At 49.0% G+C, this 19,139-nt stretch overlaps 6 protein-coding genes across 6 annotated transcripts; 4 read left to right on the top strand and 2 right to left on the bottom strand.

Annotated features, from left to right (window-relative positions):
• Positions 1-3,411: 3,411 nt before the first annotated feature.
• On the bottom strand, positions 3,412-3,837 carry FMAN_14853 (uncharacterized protein; the record flags this gene model as incomplete). Its single annotated transcript, XM_041822841.1, has 3 exons — positions 3,412-3,658; positions 3,714-3,742; positions 3,820-3,837. The coding sequence occupies 3 exons, from the start codon at positions 3,835-3,837 to the stop codon at positions 3,412-3,414; spliced, it is 294 nt and encodes a 97-aa protein (XP_041688481.1).
• Positions 3,838-5,362: 1,525 nt separating this feature from the next.
• FMAN_14854 (putative catalase 2) lies at positions 5,363-7,766 on the top strand (the record flags this gene model as incomplete). Its single annotated transcript, XM_041822840.1, has 3 exons — positions 5,363-5,698; positions 5,764-6,160; positions 6,214-7,766. The coding sequence occupies 3 exons, from the start codon at positions 5,363-5,365 to the stop codon at positions 7,764-7,766; spliced, it is 2,286 nt and encodes a 761-aa protein (XP_041688480.1).
• An 834-nt stretch (positions 7,767-8,600) lies between these two features.
• Positions 8,601-10,374, bottom strand: FMAN_14855 (uncharacterized protein; the record flags this gene model as incomplete). Its single annotated transcript, XM_041822839.1, has 4 exons — positions 8,601-9,554; positions 9,610-9,671; positions 9,720-10,143; positions 10,192-10,374. 4 exons carry the CDS (start codon positions 10,372-10,374, stop codon positions 8,601-8,603), a joined length of 1,623 nt encoding a protein of 540 aa, XP_041688479.1.
• Positions 10,375-12,969: 2,595 nt separating this feature from the next.
• Positions 12,970-13,887, top strand: FMAN_14856 (uncharacterized protein; the record flags this gene model as incomplete). Its single annotated transcript, XM_041822838.1, has 1 exon — positions 12,970-13,887. The coding sequence occupies one exon, from the start codon at positions 12,970-12,972 to the stop codon at positions 13,885-13,887; it is 918 nt and encodes a 305-aa protein (XP_041688478.1).
• Positions 13,888-16,258: 2,371 nt separating this feature from the next.
• On the top strand, positions 16,259-16,759 carry FMAN_14857 (uncharacterized protein; the record flags this gene model as incomplete). The annotated part of the gene is made up of 1 exon (XM_041822837.1): positions 16,259-16,759. One exon carries the CDS (start codon positions 16,259-16,261, stop codon positions 16,757-16,759), a length of 501 nt encoding a protein of 166 aa, XP_041688477.1.
• A 961-nt stretch (positions 16,760-17,720) lies between these two features.
• On the top strand, positions 17,721-18,419 carry FMAN_14858 (uncharacterized protein; the record flags this gene model as incomplete). Its single annotated transcript, XM_041822836.1, has 1 exon — positions 17,721-18,419. The coding sequence occupies one exon, from the start codon at positions 17,721-17,723 to the stop codon at positions 18,417-18,419; it is 699 nt and encodes a 232-aa protein (XP_041688476.1).
• Positions 18,420-19,139: the final 720 nt, after the last annotated feature.

Below are 19,139 nucleotides of genomic sequence, written 5' to 3'. Positions count from 1 at the left end.
AGATAAGATAAGACAACGGAGATTACATCATAGTCACGTGAATTCGCGTGCGATCGCTGAAGTTACTGGCGCGACTGGCATGATGCGATCGAAGCATCAAGTCCGTGGTGCCAGGATGAGCTGATTACAAGGCTTTGACCAACGGCGCGCAAATTCTGCAACAAGTTCAACCTCACGATAATGACTACCTACATATCCTCTGTATGTTTCACTCTTTCAGCGACCCTACTTTCGCAGACACAACGCGACCGTAAGAAGATAGAGGAGCGTGTCAGGTCACCGACTGCACTTGATCTCGACACGATAGAGGAGCACTTGGGTATTTATGCCTGTGGTTTCATAACTGACCTCAAGAAACTAAGATCTCTCTCCCTATTTGCGGCAGTGTCTGCCTTCCATCGACAACCATCCTCCCAAGCCCGATCGTGATGCTCTTGCGAAAATGTCTACCAATATCGCGCTCCTCTCCCGAACCTCCTTCAAGCTTCCAGAGCCGAGTATATAGACGAAGACGTGGTCGCGACCGTGACCGACTTCTACCCGAAGAGATGCTCTGATCTGGACGCCATCCGATTCCACGACACCCTCCGACCGACACAATACTATACTTGCGAATCCCGAGATGACCTGATACATGCAGCGGACTGGTCCTATGCAGAGCCCGAAACCAGTATTTGATTCGCAGTCCGTTCGGTGAAGATTGTGTTGCACATCCGCGCGCACCGGACCCCGGAGCCCGTAAGAACATCGCAACTGATTGTGTGCTACTCTGCCTCAAACACCGCTTCCAAACCAACGAGTTTTATGCTTGAAGTACGTGAGATTCGCACTCTTGGGTTTCCGATCCCATGTCTGTGGAATTGCAATCTCATCCGGCGCCCGACCGGTACGCGGTTAACACATCACCCAACAATTGCTCGGAGTGGCTGCGCCTTACAAGCGACAGAGGAACGCTTGATGCAGAGAGCTCGGGCGTAATGATAAACCATTGCCCGAGTCCTTGATGCCTCCCAATGCGCTCTCCGATGGCAAACGGCCAGTCGTCTCTGTCTTCTGTCCTACGGTTGTTGTACACTCGCGCATCCGTAGGTGTTCGGGCAGCAAGGTGAAGTTCGAGTCCGAGATTTCGAAATGTCGCCCGATGCTGCTGCCACCAACCACCAATTGTCCAAGGGTCCGTAGGACCTTATTTCCCGAGCCCGAGCTTTACCAAATAAGAAGGCCGAGTCACGCGATACCGTTGGCCGACGGACTTGGTAGCCCGCCCAGAGACCGAGGCCTTCGGTGTTCGGTGGGGATATTGTCCGAGGAGACACATCGGTTGCCAACAGCTGGATGATACTGGGAAGTTGACCCATGGGATAACGGAAGTCTTTGCGACTGCACTGATGTGTCCTATGGCCCAAATGGAAGCTCGAGGTAGGTCAATGTCAACGTAGATCCACCTCTCGCGTGTCTTGAGTCGGAGTTCTCAAACCACTTTCCAACGGCCGACTTTGCTCAACTCATCACAATGAAGTCCGTTCCCAGCAGCGGGGAGGCAGTAATTAAAAAGGACAACTCGTGCGTGCGTGTATCTCTTTCTTCGTGATTCTTTCATCTCTCACACTTGGACTATCCTCAGAGGTACCTGGCACCCGCCTCTCGGCACCTTCATCGAACGGTAGATCCTGTCCGGCAGCTGGTCAATTCTCCGACAACGATGTGCTTTCGCCCTGTCGATGCAGTGCATCGCTCAGGCATTCCTCTCGTTAGAGTGGTCGAACTGGGGCTCCCAATGGGACCCTTGCGGTAAAGCCGTATACAGCGTTGTCTCTTTTGCTTATGGGTTCGAATCCTTGGGTCTCCCTCTTTTTGCCATGAGACGGAGTGCGAAGGCTAGAGCTATATATCCTGTGATTGGGAAGTGCTTGTTGGGGGACGGTGGTCGAGACATTCCTCTCGTTAGAGTGGTCTAGCGGTTATGCATATGTTAATATGCTGACAGTGTCCTTACAAAGTCGTGAAAAGATACGTCCTCTTTTTGCCCTTCGGTCACACGTTCGAGTGCTCAATCTTTTGTGATCTTGACATAGACGACACAGATTTGATTGAAGCCATATACACCATGATCTAATCACTGCTTCGTGGGGATCGTGGTTCAGACATTCCTCTCGATAGAGTGGTCAAGCGGCTTGAGTGATGCCCTGCCAACGTAAAGTTGTTTACAGCCTCGATTTCCTTTTGCTCATGCGTTCGAACATGTTGTTGACCCTTCTTTTTGGTCAATGGAAAGAGGTCATTGGGCTGCTCCTTGCTGATGCTCTGTCATACCCATAATGTCGTGATGGGACTCAGGTTGGCAGACCTCCGATCGACTTGCACTTGCCCAAAACAATACACTTCTGGCAAGGTTACTCAATAGTAAGTAGGCACATATACCCAAATCTAATCACTATTTGTGGAGTCGTGGTTCAGACATTCCTCTCGATAGAGTGGCCTAGCTGTTAAGGCCAGCGCGTAAGAGCAGTAACAGACTTGCAAAGTCGCATACAGCTGCGATTCCTTTTGCTCATGCGTTCGAAAATGTTGGATTTTTCTTTTTGGTCAATGGTAAACTGCTTCTTGCTGATGCTCTGTCACACACACTCATGTCGTGGTGGGACCTGGGTTGGCAGACCTCTAAGCGACTTGCATTGTCACGAAGCAATATACTTCTGGCTAGGTTCCTTGATGGCGCATGTATACCCAAATCTGAACACTGCTCGTGGAGTCGTGGCTCAGACATTCCTCTCGGTAGAGTGGTCTAGCTATTAGGCGCACAGAGCGCCTTCGGGGGCTTGGGAAGCTGCACTAACAGAGACTTGTAAAGTTGTATACAGCTGCGATTCCTTTTGCTCATGCGTTCGAGCGTGTTTGAGTTTTGGGATTTTCATTTAGAGGACAAGAGGTTATCACAATGCTGGACAGTGACGGTCATCAACATGCGCTGCTGTACACAAGGTAGCAGTTCACAGAGCAACATGGACCACAATCCATCCACGACAGAAGGAAACCTTCGCCGGGGGCTTGCCATATACACCGCAATCTGATCAATGCTGTCGGGGTTGGGTTCAGACATTCCTCTCGATAGAGTGGTCTAGCGGCAGATGCGACATAGCCTCCTGCTATGTCCCTTCCTAGCTTTAAAGTCGTTTACAGCCCTTCCTCTTTTGCCCGCGCGTTCGAATGTCTTTTTATTTTTTTGGAATTTCCATTTGCGCGATACAGGTTGTTATGTTGACAGTATATATACCCCAAGTTGCGCAATGTTTGACAGAGGAAGGGTTCAGACATTCCGCTCGCTAGAGTGGTCTGGTCGAGTGGCGTAGCCGTGTAGCCATTGCGTGAAAGGGATAATCGCACTAACACTCATTACACCTGTAAAGTTGCTTACAGCTCTTCCTCTTTTCTTCGCGCGTTCGAATGCGTTGATCTTTTGGAATTTCGGTCTGAAGAGATGAGGTTGTCGTCGCAGTGCTTGACAGTGCCGCTCGCGGTGGGTCGGGAGGTGGCAGACCACTTAGCGACTACAGTCGGGTCAGTCGCCTGTAGCTGGAGGTCAACGCTCGCTAGAGTGGTTTGGCAGTGCAACTTTAAATCCAGCGCGAACAATAAGGGATTGGAAATACTCTTGTGTCTAATGAACGAAATTCAAAAGGAAAACTAGATGATAACCAGTCGCTTTTCCTTACCTATCATCCTTTTCTTTCCTCCTCAATTGCTGTCTTGCGTCGTTGCGAATTAATTTACTGGGCACAGAGCTTAGTGATGCGTGTATTTCGATTGGCTACGGCCTACCCGCTGGCATTGTCTCATGAGGTGCGAGCTGAGGTTGCAAGTGGTGATTGATTGCCAACAGTTGACAGAGAACTAGGTAGGTATCTATAAGGTGCCCTGTTTCAATCGTACGCGCGTTTGTGTTGCGCTGCCCGGAGTCGAGAGTCAGCAAAGAGGGGACCATGAGCCCCTCATGTATGCAGACAGTAAATTAAAATGTTGGATGGTCGCTAGGCCTGGCCCTCCTCGGAGGTACTGGTCAAAGATGCGATCATCCACCTCCATTTATTTTTGCACTTTGAAGGTCTTGAGTTCAATTCCTCATCAGTCGGAGACTTTTCATCAGCGGCTCGGCGTCAATGTCGTGGATGATGCGTCTAGACAATCCGACCGGAGGCTTGAAGGAACCACTGACGACGCAGGTACCGCACACCTGGAACAATTGATTCCATCTGTTGCAGAATGGAAATTGATTCCAAATGTAAGCGGGGCCCATGATTGGCTTGCGATTCTCGGGTCGTGGTGGAACTCGATCATCTCTGATCATTTGGAATCTATTGCGCTTCATTGGCAAATTGAACATCCCTGAAGCGGATTTTCACGCCGGCTTTAAGAGGCAATTGAGCAATTCATGCATTAGGAAGTAACAGCGATCGTTGCTACGCAGTAGGTTCACGTCAAGTCGTAATGCGACGATGGAATTGCCTCACTTTTATTGCTGTGTTAGGAAGAAACGAATTGCGATGGTGAAGTTGACCCCGCTCTTTGGCCTGCCAATTTTAGACCGTGTTGTGTTTGGCGGGAGGAAACCCGCAGTGGTACTGTAGCTGATCAAGGCAGGGAGCTCTCCCCTGTTTCTCTCCAGAAGCTCAGGCGGGGTGAAATGGGCTGGTCTACGACGAAACGGGCTGCTAACACGCAGAGAAATCGGGTTGCTGTGGTGTTTGTTTTGCGGGGCCGGCCCAGTAAGAGCCGGTACTAAACCGATCACGGGGGGCCCATGCCTCCGTTGTCATGATGCTCTATGAAAGGTTATTCAGTGGCAATCAGCAATCGAGTATGGATTCATGATGGAGAGGATGAGATGATTCCATGATTGTATTTCTAGACAATTCTATAGAGACTGATTCCTCAAATAAGGCCCGATGTCTCTCCCCGACACCCAAGTCTTCAGGGCAATGATCGTTACGAGCCTTGGTTACACCAGTTGCTGAGTTTGGACAGCTTCCCCGCACTTGCGATGGGCTACAGTGCGTCATGCAGTTAACTTTTGTTGACAAATCCGGCATAAGTTTCCGATGATACTTGTACAATAGTTTGACGAGATTCCGAGCGTGATCCGGGGAGACCGTGTCGCCTCTAAAAAGAGTCCACTCACAGTCGTTCCTTTTCCAATCCACGTCCCTCGCGTTACGGTATAAATGCCAAACTCCACCCCCGCATCTCCTCCATGCCTCGGTTTCTCTTCCCTTCCTCTCGCATTCTGTCCTTGTCTGTAGCGAGGAGGACTCTGAATCTGAACCAACAACACTTCAGGCTATCGCTTCATACTTCAGCTCCCAAAATGGCCGACGAGAGAAAGTGTCCCGTGGCCCACAAGGTCCCCAACGTCGCTGGTCACGGCGTTACCCATCAGAAGTGGTGGCCCGAGGCCCTCAAGACCAACATTCTTCGTCAGCACAGCGCCGTCACCAACCCCTACGGCGAGAACTTCAACTACGCCGAGGCTTTCAACTCTATTGACTACAACGAGCTCAAGGAGGATCTGCGAAAGGTCTGCCGCGATTCGCAGGACTGGTGGCCTGCTGATTTCGGCCACTATGGTGGTCTCTTTGTCCGTATGTCGTGGCACGCTGTTGGAACATACCGTGTCTTCGATGGTCGAGGTGGCGGCCGACAGGTAAGAAATCCATTACACCCTCTCCCTGCCTCTCTCAATTGCGCACAAGTCTAACAGCGTCATAGGGTCAGCAAAGATTCGCCCCCCTCAATTCTTGGCCCGATAACGTTTCCCTCGACAAGGCCCGCCGCCTTCTCTGGCCCGTCAAGCAAAAGTACGGCAACAAGGTCTCATGGGCCGATCTGATCGTCATGGCTGGCAACGTCGCCCTCGAGGATATGGGCTTCAAGACCATTGGCTTCGCCGCTGGTCGTCCCGATACTTGGGAGGCTGACGAGGCTACCTACTACGGTGGCGAGGATACTTGGCTCGGAAACGATGTCCGTTACTCTGATGGCCACCCCGGAACCTCCAAGCCTGGCGCTACCGATTCCGATCAGGCTCCCCACAAGAACATCCACAACCGCGAGCTTGAGAAGCCACTGGCTGCTGCTCACCACGGTCTCATTTACGTCAACCCTGGTTAGTACTCCCCAAAGCCAATGCGCCATGCGCAGTCACTGACTTGATTGCAGAGGGTCCTGATGGCAACCCCGATCCCGTCGCCGCTGCCCGCGACATCCGCGAGACCTTCGGTCGCATGGCTATGAACGACGAGGAGACCGTTGCCCTCATCGCCGGTGGTCACACCGTCGGAAAGACCCACGGCGCTGGCTCAACCGACCACGTCGGCCCCGAGCCCGAGGCTGCTGACCTCGCCCAGCAGGGTCTCGGCTGGTCCAACAGCTACAAGACCGGCAAGGGTCCTCACACAACCACCTCCGGTCTCGAGGTTACCTGGACCAGCACTCCCGTCAAGTGGAGCCATGACTACCTCAAGTATCTCTTCCAGTTCGAGTGGGAGCTCACAAAGAGCCCTGCTGGCGCTCACCAGTGGGTTGCCAAGGATGCCAACGCCACTGTTCCTGATGCCTTCGACCCCAACAAGAAGCAGAAGCCTACCATGTTGACCACCGATTTGTCTCTGCGATTCGACCCTGAGTACGAGAAGATTTCTCGACGCTTCCTCGAGAACCCAGACCAGTTCAACGAGGCTTTCGCCAAGGCCTGGTTCAAGCTCACTCACCGTGACATGGGTCCCCGCGACCGATACCTCGGCCCTGAGGTTCCCAAGGAGGTCTTCCTCTGGCAAGACCCTGTCCCCGAGCGTGACTACAAGCTCGTCGACGACGGCGATATCTCCGCCATCAAGAACGAGATCCTCAAGTCTGGTGTTGACGTCTCCAAGCTGGTCTCTACCGCTTGGGCCTCCGCCTCCACCTTCCGAGGCAGTGATCTCCGCGGTGGTGCCAACGGCGCCCGTATCCGCCTTCAGCCCCAGAAGGACTGGGAGGTCAACAACCCCGCTCAATTGAGCAAGGTCCTCAGCACTCTCGAGGGCATCCAGAAGAAGTTCAACGACTCTCAGTCCAGCGGCAAGGCCATCTCTCTTGCCGATGTTATTGTTCTTGCCGGTTCCGCCGCTGTTGAGAAGGCTGCTAAGGATGCCGGTGTTAACATCACCGTGCCCTTCGTGCCCGGCCGCACCGACGCTACACAGGAGCAGACCGACGCCAAGTCCGTCGACCACCTTAAGCCTTTCGCCGATGGTTTCCGTAACTACGGCTCTTCTACAGACCGCGTCAAGCTTGAGCACCAGCTCATTGACCGCGCTCAACTCCTCACCCTCAGCGTCCCTGAGCTTACTGCTCTCATTGGTGGTCTCCGTGCCCTCAACACCAACTATGACGGCTCATCGCATGGTATCTTCACCAACCGTCCTGGTGTTCTGACCAACGACTTCTTCGTCAACCTGCTCGACATGAGCACTGAGTGGAAGGCCGTCGGAAACGGTGACATCTTCGAGGGTACTGATCGCAAGACCGGCGCCAAGAAGTGGACCGGCACCCGCGTCGATCTTGTCTTTGGCTCTCACGCTGAGCTCCGTGCTACAGCTGAGACATATGCTGAGGCTGGTGGACAAGAGAAGCTTGTCAAGGACTTTGTTGCTGCTTGGACCAAGGTGATGAACCTGGACCGATTTGATGTTGCCAACGGTTCTTCGCCCAAGGCTTCTCCTCGACTGTAATTAATGAGCAATGTAGCAAAATACCATTGAGAATGAATGATTACGAATTTTACTAGTTAATTGTATTTGTCCTCTACTTTCTTTCTAGTAATTTACTTTGTCATTGTATGCATCGATCAAATGATTTTGGCTTTATCCAACTCGACCAAAGTTCGTGATGGCGGGGTAGCGACGAGCCTCGGCCCGGAACTCGATCGGAGCTTACAATACAATGGCTCCGATAGGCCCTCACAATTCTTGGCCAAATGGCACCATTTGTGCGACATCTGCAGTCCAAAGTCATGCCTTAGGAAGTTTACCGAATGCGCGAATGGCCTGACTATGATGTATTACGTTACTGGTTTACGGCGCATTTGCTGGTACCCTCTTCAGCTGAAGCTGTCCTCGGATCTGATACCGTGCGCCGGCCCCACTACCGGGTGACCGCTCGAGCGTTCCGATCATGTGAAGTGTCGTTCCGATGAGGCTGGACTACAAGTCATAGATGAACGACCAAGATGGCAATCAAAGCCAAGCCTGTAAACTCACACACACACAAGTGGAAGAGAATTGGATTATAACGCTGGAAGATCTGCATATATCAGCAATCTTCACAACAGCTTGGCGCATCTGCCCAATGGTAGATTTTAAGGTCTCCAGCTTCCAATTATTCCACTTCTCCTGCTCTTACGAGCTCCATGCCTTAAGAAGATAAACACGCACATAATACAGTTAAATTCGTCTTACTAAACTAAGGCCAAGTTCTGCTTTTCTCTTCTCAGCTAGGCAGCGCTCTCGCCCTATCTTCTTTGACGATTATGCCTCTTCGATGCTTCTCTGTAGACGTATCCGTTTCTAATGGGAGAAGTATCCAGAATTAGGAATAGGTGCTCTATCCAGCTTGAAGTATCCAGGCTGCAGCTTCTGAAACACTTGTTGAGGATCATACTTCTTTGCAATGCTCTTCAGCTTAGCCTTATTGCCTGACCCGTAGCTTGCAATGACATCCTGGTACTGACTTGCGTAGTTCATGTAAACGTAGCCGTTGTTGACCCCACGAGCTTTGGCCTCCTTGGTTACTACCTGGAAGATATCAGAGATCCAGCTGTAGATGGCGTCGTCGTCAGACTTATTATTCCACATAACGGAGAGCTGCAAAATTAATAGAGGTCCTCCCTCAGGATCGATACCAAGGGCGTTGCCTCCATTCTTCTGCATCTGCTTGAGCTGGGGAGTAGTGATGCCTTGAACCACAAAAGCAGGTATAATGCCAGAAATATCAGCAACCGTAAGAACAGTCTTGTAAAAGTAATCCCTTGTGTATTCCAGGATGCCGTGATCGAGCTTGGTAGTAATAACGTAGTAGACCTCGCGAAGTCCCGGGGGGCTGTCACTCATGATCTCCTTGCCCCACGCGGCGAGAACTCTGTTCTGCGTGGTATCAGAGACGGCCTCAATTTTGTTGAAGTCCTTCCATATAGTAGCGTTTCCGGCGTCAGGCTCGGCGTAGTACATAGTGGGCATAGACAGTTTGTTGCCTTCATAATAGATCCAAGGGACGTAGATTCCTGCCTTAAGGTCATTCGCGGAGTTCTTTAGGATATTGAACAGTGCGTCTGTGACTTCGGCAAACCTGTCTTCTGTATAGACGCGGGATCCACCCCACATCTCGCTCTTGGGAAGGGGTATGGTCTTGAGGTTGAACTTGACAACAAGACCGAAGTTGTTACCGCCTCCGCGAAGAGCCCAGTAGAGGTCAGGGTATAATGTGGCGCTGGCTTTGACTATTATGCCATTGGCGAGTACCAACTTGTAGATTGGTTAGCTTGGAGGACTAGGCAACTGACTGGGCTGGCATAGTTACCTCGTAGCTCTCAACATTATCGCAAGCCCAGCCATAAATATTTGAGAAGAATGAGATACCACCTTCGCCAAATTAGTCATGAATTATGTCGGAAAGGTAGTTGCATTTACCTCCCGTAGTCAATCCTCCAACGCCGATGTTATAGAGTCGCCCTCCAATAACACTGACATCAGACTTCGCCAACTGCTCATACACGGGCCCCCAGGTGTTTCCAGGCTCAATCGAAGCAATCTTCTTATCTTGAGACAGAGAGACACCTTTCAAGTTAGCGAACGAAATGGTAATGCCATCCTCAACGGATGAAGCTCCAGCAAAGGCTGCGTGGCCGCCACTCTTGGCAGCGAAAGGACACTTTGTCAATCGAGCCAACAGTACAGTTACAGAAACTTGACTCGGCCGCTGAGGAATGAAGATACAGTAAGGATTGACCTCTGCCTGGTTTGAAGACCAGTACGAGCTTGTGAAGTCCCCGAAGGCCTTTTCTTCCCTCGTCTCAACAGTGGCATCACCGTAGAGTATCTTCAGAGAGGCGCACTATTTTGCTTCAGCCACATGACGGTTATGAGACTCCGGTTTACATACAGCAGCAACGCAACCAGTGCCAGATCGTTTTGCATCGTCCGTGGATACAGGAAGCTCTAATACGTCAACACCTTGGTCAAGAAGGGCTTGAGTGATGTTGAAGTCCTTGGTTTCAAGCAGAGAATCGGTGGCGCTTGATTTAGCAACCAAGAAAGCTGCAACAACCAGTGAAGTACACCACATGATGACCCAAATTGGCGAGCGATGGCAAATTGGGAGATGACAAAGAGGATATTCGAGGGAAGATTTATTGGTTTTGTATCACATTGAGGCATTTCCAGGCGAGTACGTGAGTTGGCAAAGGGGTGTGGATTGTTCATGTTAAGAGATTGATTCGTGGAAGGGGACGCATAAGTATGCAGAATCCCCACTCTCTGGTGTAAAAGCAATAAAAATTATCTTTTCTTCTACGTATAACGAAGTGTGTTGGTCGCTTGCATCTTGTCAAAAGGGATGGCTTGGCTGCAGCCAAGTGGCGTAAATGCTGTTGGTCCTGGGATCGTCAAGGATATCATGCAAGAAACAGCCCATAACTCTTGAAGAATCTTGGCAAGGGCCACCAGTAAAGTTATTTTATTACTTCGTATGCCATAGCTATTAAGTACGAAGGTGTGATGAATAGTAACCAAGTCACATCCCCACCAAGTTCATCAAGCGTCTCGACTATCGAAGACTCAGCGGGATGTTACTTGGCTAACTGGTCCCATATGCATGTCCATGCGGACGGGAAAGCTTCCGACGAACCAGATCCTAGTTCTCATCCTTGGATACTCCGCTACCCGGTCTATCGAACTTTAATTCGTAGGGAGCTCCATCCATCTGCCAAGCTCTTCAGCAACTCTTCACCCCGTGTCCCAATCCTTGACACTAACACGAAAATACTCCTGGCATGTGATTGGTAGCAAGACCGATCCTATAACCAGGGTACCGTAATGGCTTGATCAGCTGAAAGAAACATGGTGCAGTCTGCCAATGTGGCTGTTGGTTGCTGCACTGGAAGACGCTCAGCTGTCGTCGTCCCTCTGTGATCAGGCCGTTCAATCTTTTTGCTTGTTTAGCTCCAGTCTGCTTCCAAGCACGAGTACCCTCATTCTTCTCTGGCAATCGTCATGGTGAAAACAAAAGCTTCTAGATCTTCGATTCGAAATACAGAGGATTGCCTTGATCATTGTTGCTTCAATTGGCCGCCGCCTTTTGAATCTCTTGTGATCATCCACCATAAAACTTTTCGGGTTGAAGATGCGTGGTTAGCTTCCTGTTACATCTTACTTCTCGTTCTCGCGATCCTTTGCCTCTTAATTGTGCCCGCATTCTTTCGGTTGACGGATCTCGTTGAAGGGACTATAGAGCCTTACGCGACAGCCAACAATGAAGGTCGTTTGTACTGGAGGGAATACGCAGACAGCATGAGTTGAGCAAAGTCAGGATATTCGGTGGATCGGAAGGCTCGATGTGTTGAAGACAGTGAATTGGTCGTGTGGAGGCACATTGTGGGAATTATATCGGCAACGGTGAGTGTTTTCATTTTTGAAGTGAGGTAATGAGCGCTTCGTCCTCAAACCTCAAGACGGTGGAATCTGCGAGATGAACGGTGAAGTTGGCACAATCCCGAACTTTGATGTTAGCCAGCCGAGAAAAGCTTTTAGGAGCTGCATCCTCTGACGAACTGTGATACTTTTTGAACAGGATCAAGTTGCACATTGCGCTGACTCCGCGTACGCTTCGATGTCGAGAGAGGCTGCGTATTTTTGTGCGACCGCTAGATTTCCAAGTAGCAAAAACAAGAGAAGAGGGAATGAGTAGCAAAACGGAGAATCTGAGGCAGTGATATATAATAAATCATATTGTCCTCAGGTGCCTGGAAATGCCGGCCACTGCCTCGCGGGTCATGAGATGGTAAGCAACCAAAAACGATCGTTGAGGAGTAAGGAGGGACTAAAGGCCAATTTGTAATCACTTGTGTTCTAAGCCCTTCAGACCTCTACACACTGTGCCAGCCATACTTATCTATGGACTGCTTCGCAAATCCCTGCGGACAAACTGACCATTATTCAGAAACACACAACTCAATGAGACTGTGCCACAGTCTTCACGGCTGTTCAAATCTGGAAGAGACTGATCTGTCTCAAAAACTCCTTAGTAGTATGCCACTCTAAGATCGGCAGCTTACAGCCCGATCCATGGTGTTGGACCCTGACGGGCGGCACATCGGCGGCATCAGCGGCACACGTACCTATTCAGCTTAGATAGAAGAAACAAGGACCGAACAATAGCTTCGTAGGGCAAAGAACTGGGATGAAATCTGTAGAAATGCGGCCCGCAAGAGTCAGCGCGTTTTCGGAATGCTCAGTAATCAGGTCCCATCCACTCTAAAATTAGAACAAAAACAAACGCCCAGTGTCTCAACCACATTCGACAACAGTAATAATACCCCGGAAGCTATGGACCCGGGGAACTGAGAAATCGGAGCAGGGCGTTATACTGAGGGTAAGAATTTTCCCAGCGATGGGACGAAGTGAGAGGCTGAGTTTCTGACATCGCAGGGATTCTTTGTCGAAACTACTCAAAATCCGGGACCGTGCTTTTCGTGAGCAAGGCGGGCTTTGACTTGATTCATGAGATCGCGACGATTGAATTTGTATAAATTATCCATTTCGAGCTCTCACACGTTCATATCGCTGGCATCTTCGTTTGCAAATTAGTCTTTCTCTTTATTACTCACTCGCTTCTGCACTCTCGACAAACACTATACATAAACATCCTCCAAAACTTCACGAGATGATCATTGGCCGCGTTATTGGCGTACTTCTGCCATTCGCCCTGGCTATTGCAGCTGCCATCTTCACCCTCGTTCCCGCACTCGCAGGCATCACCGACAAATCTCTGTACCTCATTCAACTCGACTTCGAGAATCTTAGCATTAGCCCTGCAAGTGATCTTGTCGACAAGATCTTACTACGAGCCGAGACAGTCGAAAAGAATATCACTGCCGAACTCCTTGGGCTTGGCAAGACCTACGATATCACGCTCTGGGGATACTGTCATACTGATACAGATGATAAGCGAGAGTGCTCAAGTCCCAAGTTTGATTGGGTCCGAAAGACTCTATCCACAAACCGCATCAAGAGTGTTGATAAGGATGTCGAGGTCAAACTACCGAAAGAGATCAACGCTGCTATCCAAACCTTTAGATCGATGACGAAAGGAGCTGAAGTTGCTTTCATTGTGGCTTTGATAGAGCTGGCCATCGAGATTGCTCTTGGTATCTTTGCCGTTTGCTCTCGCGAGCTCACCTGCTGGACATGGATGGCAAGTGGCCTTGCTTCCGCGTTTGTCCTCGCGTCAGCCATTCTCTCGACCATCATGGCCTCCGTCTCGATTGGTGCCGTGGAAACCACTGCGAAGCTTTATGGAGTCAAGGGAAATGTCAACGTCGTTTTCCTCGCCATCATTTGGATTGGCGCGGCATTTGCTATCGCTGCAAACCTCCTCTGGATAATACCAACTCTCTGCTGCAGCACAACGACCAATCGAAAGGACCCTGAAGGCAAAGGACTACTTGAGCGTAGTCACCACTCTGGAGCCTATGCACCTATTGATGATGATCACGAGATGCACCCTACATATCATAATCGTGGTCTGGCGCCATCTCTCCGGACGGATCTTGCCTATGAACCATACAGCCACCAGGTTTAAGGGCATGAATCAGACGGAAAAGCCGTGGGTGTTGCGTTAGATGTTCAGTCTGATTGTAACTGGTAAGGGGGACGCACCAAAGACACCTTCTTATACCCGTAAGCCGAATGAGTCACACTCTAGGTTTTCTATTTATCAGCCTTACGCCGTAGCAACTGGGCAGGCGTTTTGGTTCAATGTTTAAGTTGTGAGCTAGATGTGTTATTTGCAGGAGACTTGTGGCTGAGAGCTTAAATCAGCAGAGAAAACTTAGTACCTTGTGAGGGTGTTCGGTGATAGGATCCTGCAACAGATTGAGGAGATAACTGTCCATTTAGAATTTCATATAAACTTTTAAACCAAAGCATTTGCTAGACTTTGAAAAGCACCAGACCGCAATAATTAAGACTAAACACGCATTCCTCTCTGTTCGTAGTAAGCATGCATGAGGCTTTATTTTGAGATTTAGGTGAGATAAATTCCAAGCCCTCCGCACTCCACAGCACAAGCCTATCATTTGTGTAAAGTTGTTACGAAAACTATTAGCAAACTCCAGTATGCCATCTATCACAGGCTTACCATAGACACCAGAAACCTCCATGCAGATATCCGATCTTGTTGCACTTGCAAAGACAACATGGACATCCACTGGCACAAGTGTTTACAGCGTGATAGTTTGCCCCAGCGCTGTTCAATTTGAGTCGCCAACAAAATGGAGCCTTGCAGACCGAAAGACTACAATGGGACCAACCGATTTCAGGGTAGTGTGATGACCATGTCAGGGGTAGCCGGACTTCATCAGTAAGCGGAGTGATGACAGTTACTGGAGTCGGAGACATTATTCAGCGCTACAGACCAGAGATTTGCCATAAAGATGACCCAGAGCGCGTAGAGAAATGTTGTCTCAGGGATGAATGAGAATTATCGATTTGCTGGTAGTCGCGCGACTGGCCATGAAAGGTGGAAGGAAAATGAGCTCTACTGACATGATGCCTTCGACAAGCTTCCACCGATTATACAAGTCCGTTACGGTGTCTCAGTGATCAACTAGCCAAATTATACACGTGGGCCCCATAAGCGGGAACGCGTTGAGGATGCCTTCACATATTTGTATTTGCAAAAGTTTGTGGCTGCTGTCACCTTCATGACGGACTTGGCCCAGATGTAATGGAATATCACCGAGGCTTTACCAAAACGTCTCTGACTGACAACCAGACCCTTTGGTTTAAGTTTTTAATTACTTGGCATTGCAGAAGCTTCTTTCACTCTTATTATCTTTAACCTGCTCGTTCTACCCCAGCACCATGAAGACCACCTTGTTTGCCTCATTGGCTGGGAGGTAATATCAAGATGACTGACTTGGAGTCCATGAAATGATCTTGGACTAGTAGACATCCATGAGAAATGCATAGATTACAAATATAAAAGAATATTAGAGGGGTGCTCAGTTGTTTAAAAAGTTTTCTTTCTTTGCCCATTTTGCCTTAAAGTTGAAGTTAATTGGGACATTTTAGTGTATTGGCTTGATATGTTTCATGCTATCAGCTCTAACTATTGAAAGTAAGTTGTGAGTAAGGAGCTGCCAAATTGTCTTAAAATACGTGTTCTTAACGCATAACTGATGAAATACCCCTTTTCCTTGGTTCTTTAATTCTTCATGTCTTTGATCTGACACGTGCTCCTGAAGCTGAGGCATCTCGATGACAATAAGCCCTAAAATCCTTCGCATATCACTGTTGCCGCTCTAAATGCAGATCTGCCCTGACTATGCCTTGCCAATCCCCGCTTCGTGTCTTAAGTTGGCAAAGAGTATTTCAGCTACTGACCTTGCTTCCTCTTGTTATCCAATCAAAAATTGGCAAACCCTCAATCCCCTGATCCCGAATCCCCAGCCGAGTCACCATGCGCGACAATATTCCGATAGCATTACGTAGTCAGTGGAGATATTAACAGCGGACTTCCACTTTTGAAGTAACGATAACCGAACATCTTGGCATATTTGCCAAGCTCAATGGCTACTGACACTGGATTTGGTGGTTGATCGGCAAATTTTGCTGTCAGCTCAGCCGCGAGGCCTAGATACTCTTTGTGGGGTAAAGAGGAGCAAACCCCGACACATTCCTTACGGATAGCATTAGGCAGTAAGTACACCTCGTCGAAGGATTCGAAATGCGACATTAACTCGTTCGATGTGATGTCATTCATGCGGTATGGCAAGTGAGTTGGCCGGAGACTCGAGCTTGGGAATGACTGAGTGCAACTCTCGAGAACAGTGAAAGGGCTACGTATATATATAAGTCGCAGTCCATCTTTCAATGTCTCTTATCAACCAAAACCATTGTTCAGTATTCACAACCCCATCAAATCAGACGCTCTCCAACCGTGTATCAACATGCCTTCTCCCCGTAATATTCTCTTCGGCCTTTTGGCCGCCTCACTTTCGTCCACCGTCACAGCCGAGCATCTTCGCGTTGTATGGTCCCAAGGCGACTTCTCAACTATCTCCGGACCAAGTGGCGGAAGCCAAAGCGGCCACAGCTCCGGCTTCACTATCCTCAAAGACGACGGTACTGCCATCTACAGCAAGGCATACCCAGCTGACCACTCTCCTTGCTACAACACCGGCGATGGACGCGAATTCACTTTCGGCGGAGATTGCTGGACCAAAGAGCGCAAGTTCCGCTGCAAGTCCTCGTTCGCTGGTGACCCCGAATCATGCGAGGTCAAGGACCAGGATGGAAACAGTCTTGGTACTGGAGAGGGCAAGACTGACACGACCTTCATTGGCATTGCTATCGCGCAAGACTCTGCGTGTGTTGTTGAGTTCAATACCGATGTCGATGAAAATTGCCCCAAGGATGAGGACAACAACTTGGGTGTTAGATCTGGTTAGCTGTCATCAGTCGCCAAGGGGGACGATCAGAAAGCAGCGAGGATATTGAGGTGAAATGATGCTTTGTATAAATATGTGTCCCCCACATTCTTGTCAGAGCCCAGAGTTTGTTGCCACTCAATCTGCTAGGCCAAGTAGAGTCAAATGAGTTGGGCCCCCTATCTCCCATAGGATTTATGCAAATATCCTCTGCATTTTAATTACCATGTCAAGAAACCTCGCCACCTCATAAGGTGATAGTCGCCAATGAAAACCATCATGGAGCCCACGCGAACCCCCAAGGGGTATACATGGTTCTGATACAGTTGTTAGAAGTTTCGAGAAACAACTGTCGAGAAGGTCAACATATAGGTACTGTTAGCTTCCGAATGCATTCCAAAGCTTTTGGGCTCTTCAGATGGCGCAACGTTGCTCCCAGAACGAGCCAATTACTGTCCACTAAGATTAAACGTAGACCAAGTCATTTTGCCCCATCGCACTACAAGACTTTTGGGTCACATGTAAACGGCCACGTATGCTGAAGGCTATGTGCCAGGGACTTTCGATTGACTGAACAATACCTTGTTAATGCTGAAGATGATGAGTGAGTTGAATTATTCACTTTCTTGGTTACCCTTGAAATGATTTGCAGAGATATTAATAAAGTTCAAGAAACTGAGCGAGCTCGCCTTCGAATAATTTATCGCAAAGTCTTTTAGTATGTGAGTGTACTATATATACCCTACACATCTACCTCTTTCTCTTATTCCCTTCCTTTCTTATCATCGTTATTATAGCTAAAGAAAGCCATGAAACTAGCCCAACATATCCAGAAAGACCTTCGCCTAGACAAATCTACTGAAATACCATTGTCCACTGAACAGTCAGTCAACCCTACAACCCCTCTACCTTTCCAATACTCTTGCAGGATACTGACATTCTATAGCCAACAACTAGTTTTGACTACTGTCTACATAATAATATGTGGGCAAAGGATCGCGATTCTTCAGACGGGAGTCCGCCCCCGTCACATGACGGGGACCCGGCAGATGAGGCAGGTATCTGGGAAGATGAGGGTATTTCGGGGTTGCATGGATCGGCTCCAAGTGTCCAGATGGACTACCCATCTGGGTTTACCTGTGATCAAGGACGTCCTATCGATATGCATGGCCAGCTCGGAGCGGTCCCGTATGGCCATGCACTCAACACCCCATTGTTTCCCCAGCACGCCCCATTGGTCTACCCAACACCATCCTATACCCCGATCTACCCGGCACAGCTCGATTCAAAATCAGATGTATCTGAGAATGAGCCAGATCAGTCGCTTAATGACAACCCGCAAGTAAAAACAGAAGACCAAAACTACATCAATACTTTTGATCTCATCTTCAAAGAAAACCGAGAATTGCGCTTGGCAGATGTTCAGCTTCAGAACGAAATAAGAACGGGGCTCAACAGCCAGAGTGCCATGCTCTCCCAGTCCTGGGTTGCTGTCCAGAAGCAACTGAGACGAAGTCGCAAGTATTGCGAAGCAACCAAGAAGAAGCTCGAAAAGCTGGAAAGTCGTCATCACGACCGTCAGGACGAGATCAAAGAACTCGGTCAGCTCCTGATGAAGAAACAAAAGAAGCTCACAAGGAAGTTCAACAGGAAACTCAAAAGAAAGCTCAGACATTGCTGACAAAAACAAGGGCTCAGTTCAAATCACGCGGCGTTTGCAGTCCTGCCACAAACGTAGGACTTCAAACGTGATTCCAATTTAAATAATGGCTTTGGGTTTTGGAATCAGAGAATTTTATAAGAGGTTGATCAGACAGTTGGCGTTGGGATGGAGCCGGAGTTTCTAATTTAGCATGTACGAATACTTATAACGATTTCCTTGCCGAGTCTTTTTTAAATACGACCTTATTTTGTGAGAGGAAAGCTCCTCCAGGCTCCGAAATTTAAAGAATAGCCAAAATGTGATGTTGTTAAGGTTTTGCCTGACTGAAATCAACATTCGTGTTGGAAGTCTAATCTGAGGGCGAGTGTTTAAGGGTAGCTTAGCGAAAGTCTAAGCCCTTCCCTTCTTGGCATGATTCGTTAGGAGCCACTGCAACAAAAATGCGTGAATGTTAGCATAACTGTCTAAGAATATTGATTAAAGAAGAGAGAGCCTATTTAATTCTTGTTTCAATAACGTGCATGATAAGCGAGTGCTCCAGACAAGCGAGTGCTCCAAAAATCCCTCAACCTACACTATCACTTTTCAATCAGATATTTCTCAACAATCCAATATGCCAGAGTCTCCAAATGAAGCTAAGATTATTCTTGCCCTTCAGGCCCTCCAGAATGACCCAAAATTAAGTCTTAGAAAGGCCGCAGCTATATATCATGTTGACCGCTTTGCCTTAAGTCGCCG

Source organism: Fusarium mangiferae, assembly GCF_900044065.1.
Source record: "Fusarium mangiferae strain MRC7560 genome assembly, contig: FMAN_scaffold014, whole genome shotgun sequence".
Taxonomy (NCBI): domain Eukaryota; kingdom Fungi; phylum Ascomycota; class Sordariomycetes; order Hypocreales; family Nectriaceae; genus Fusarium; species Fusarium mangiferae.
The sequence above is the reverse complement of the archived record's forward strand: the minus strand, read 5'-3'. Positions and strand labels throughout refer to the sequence as shown.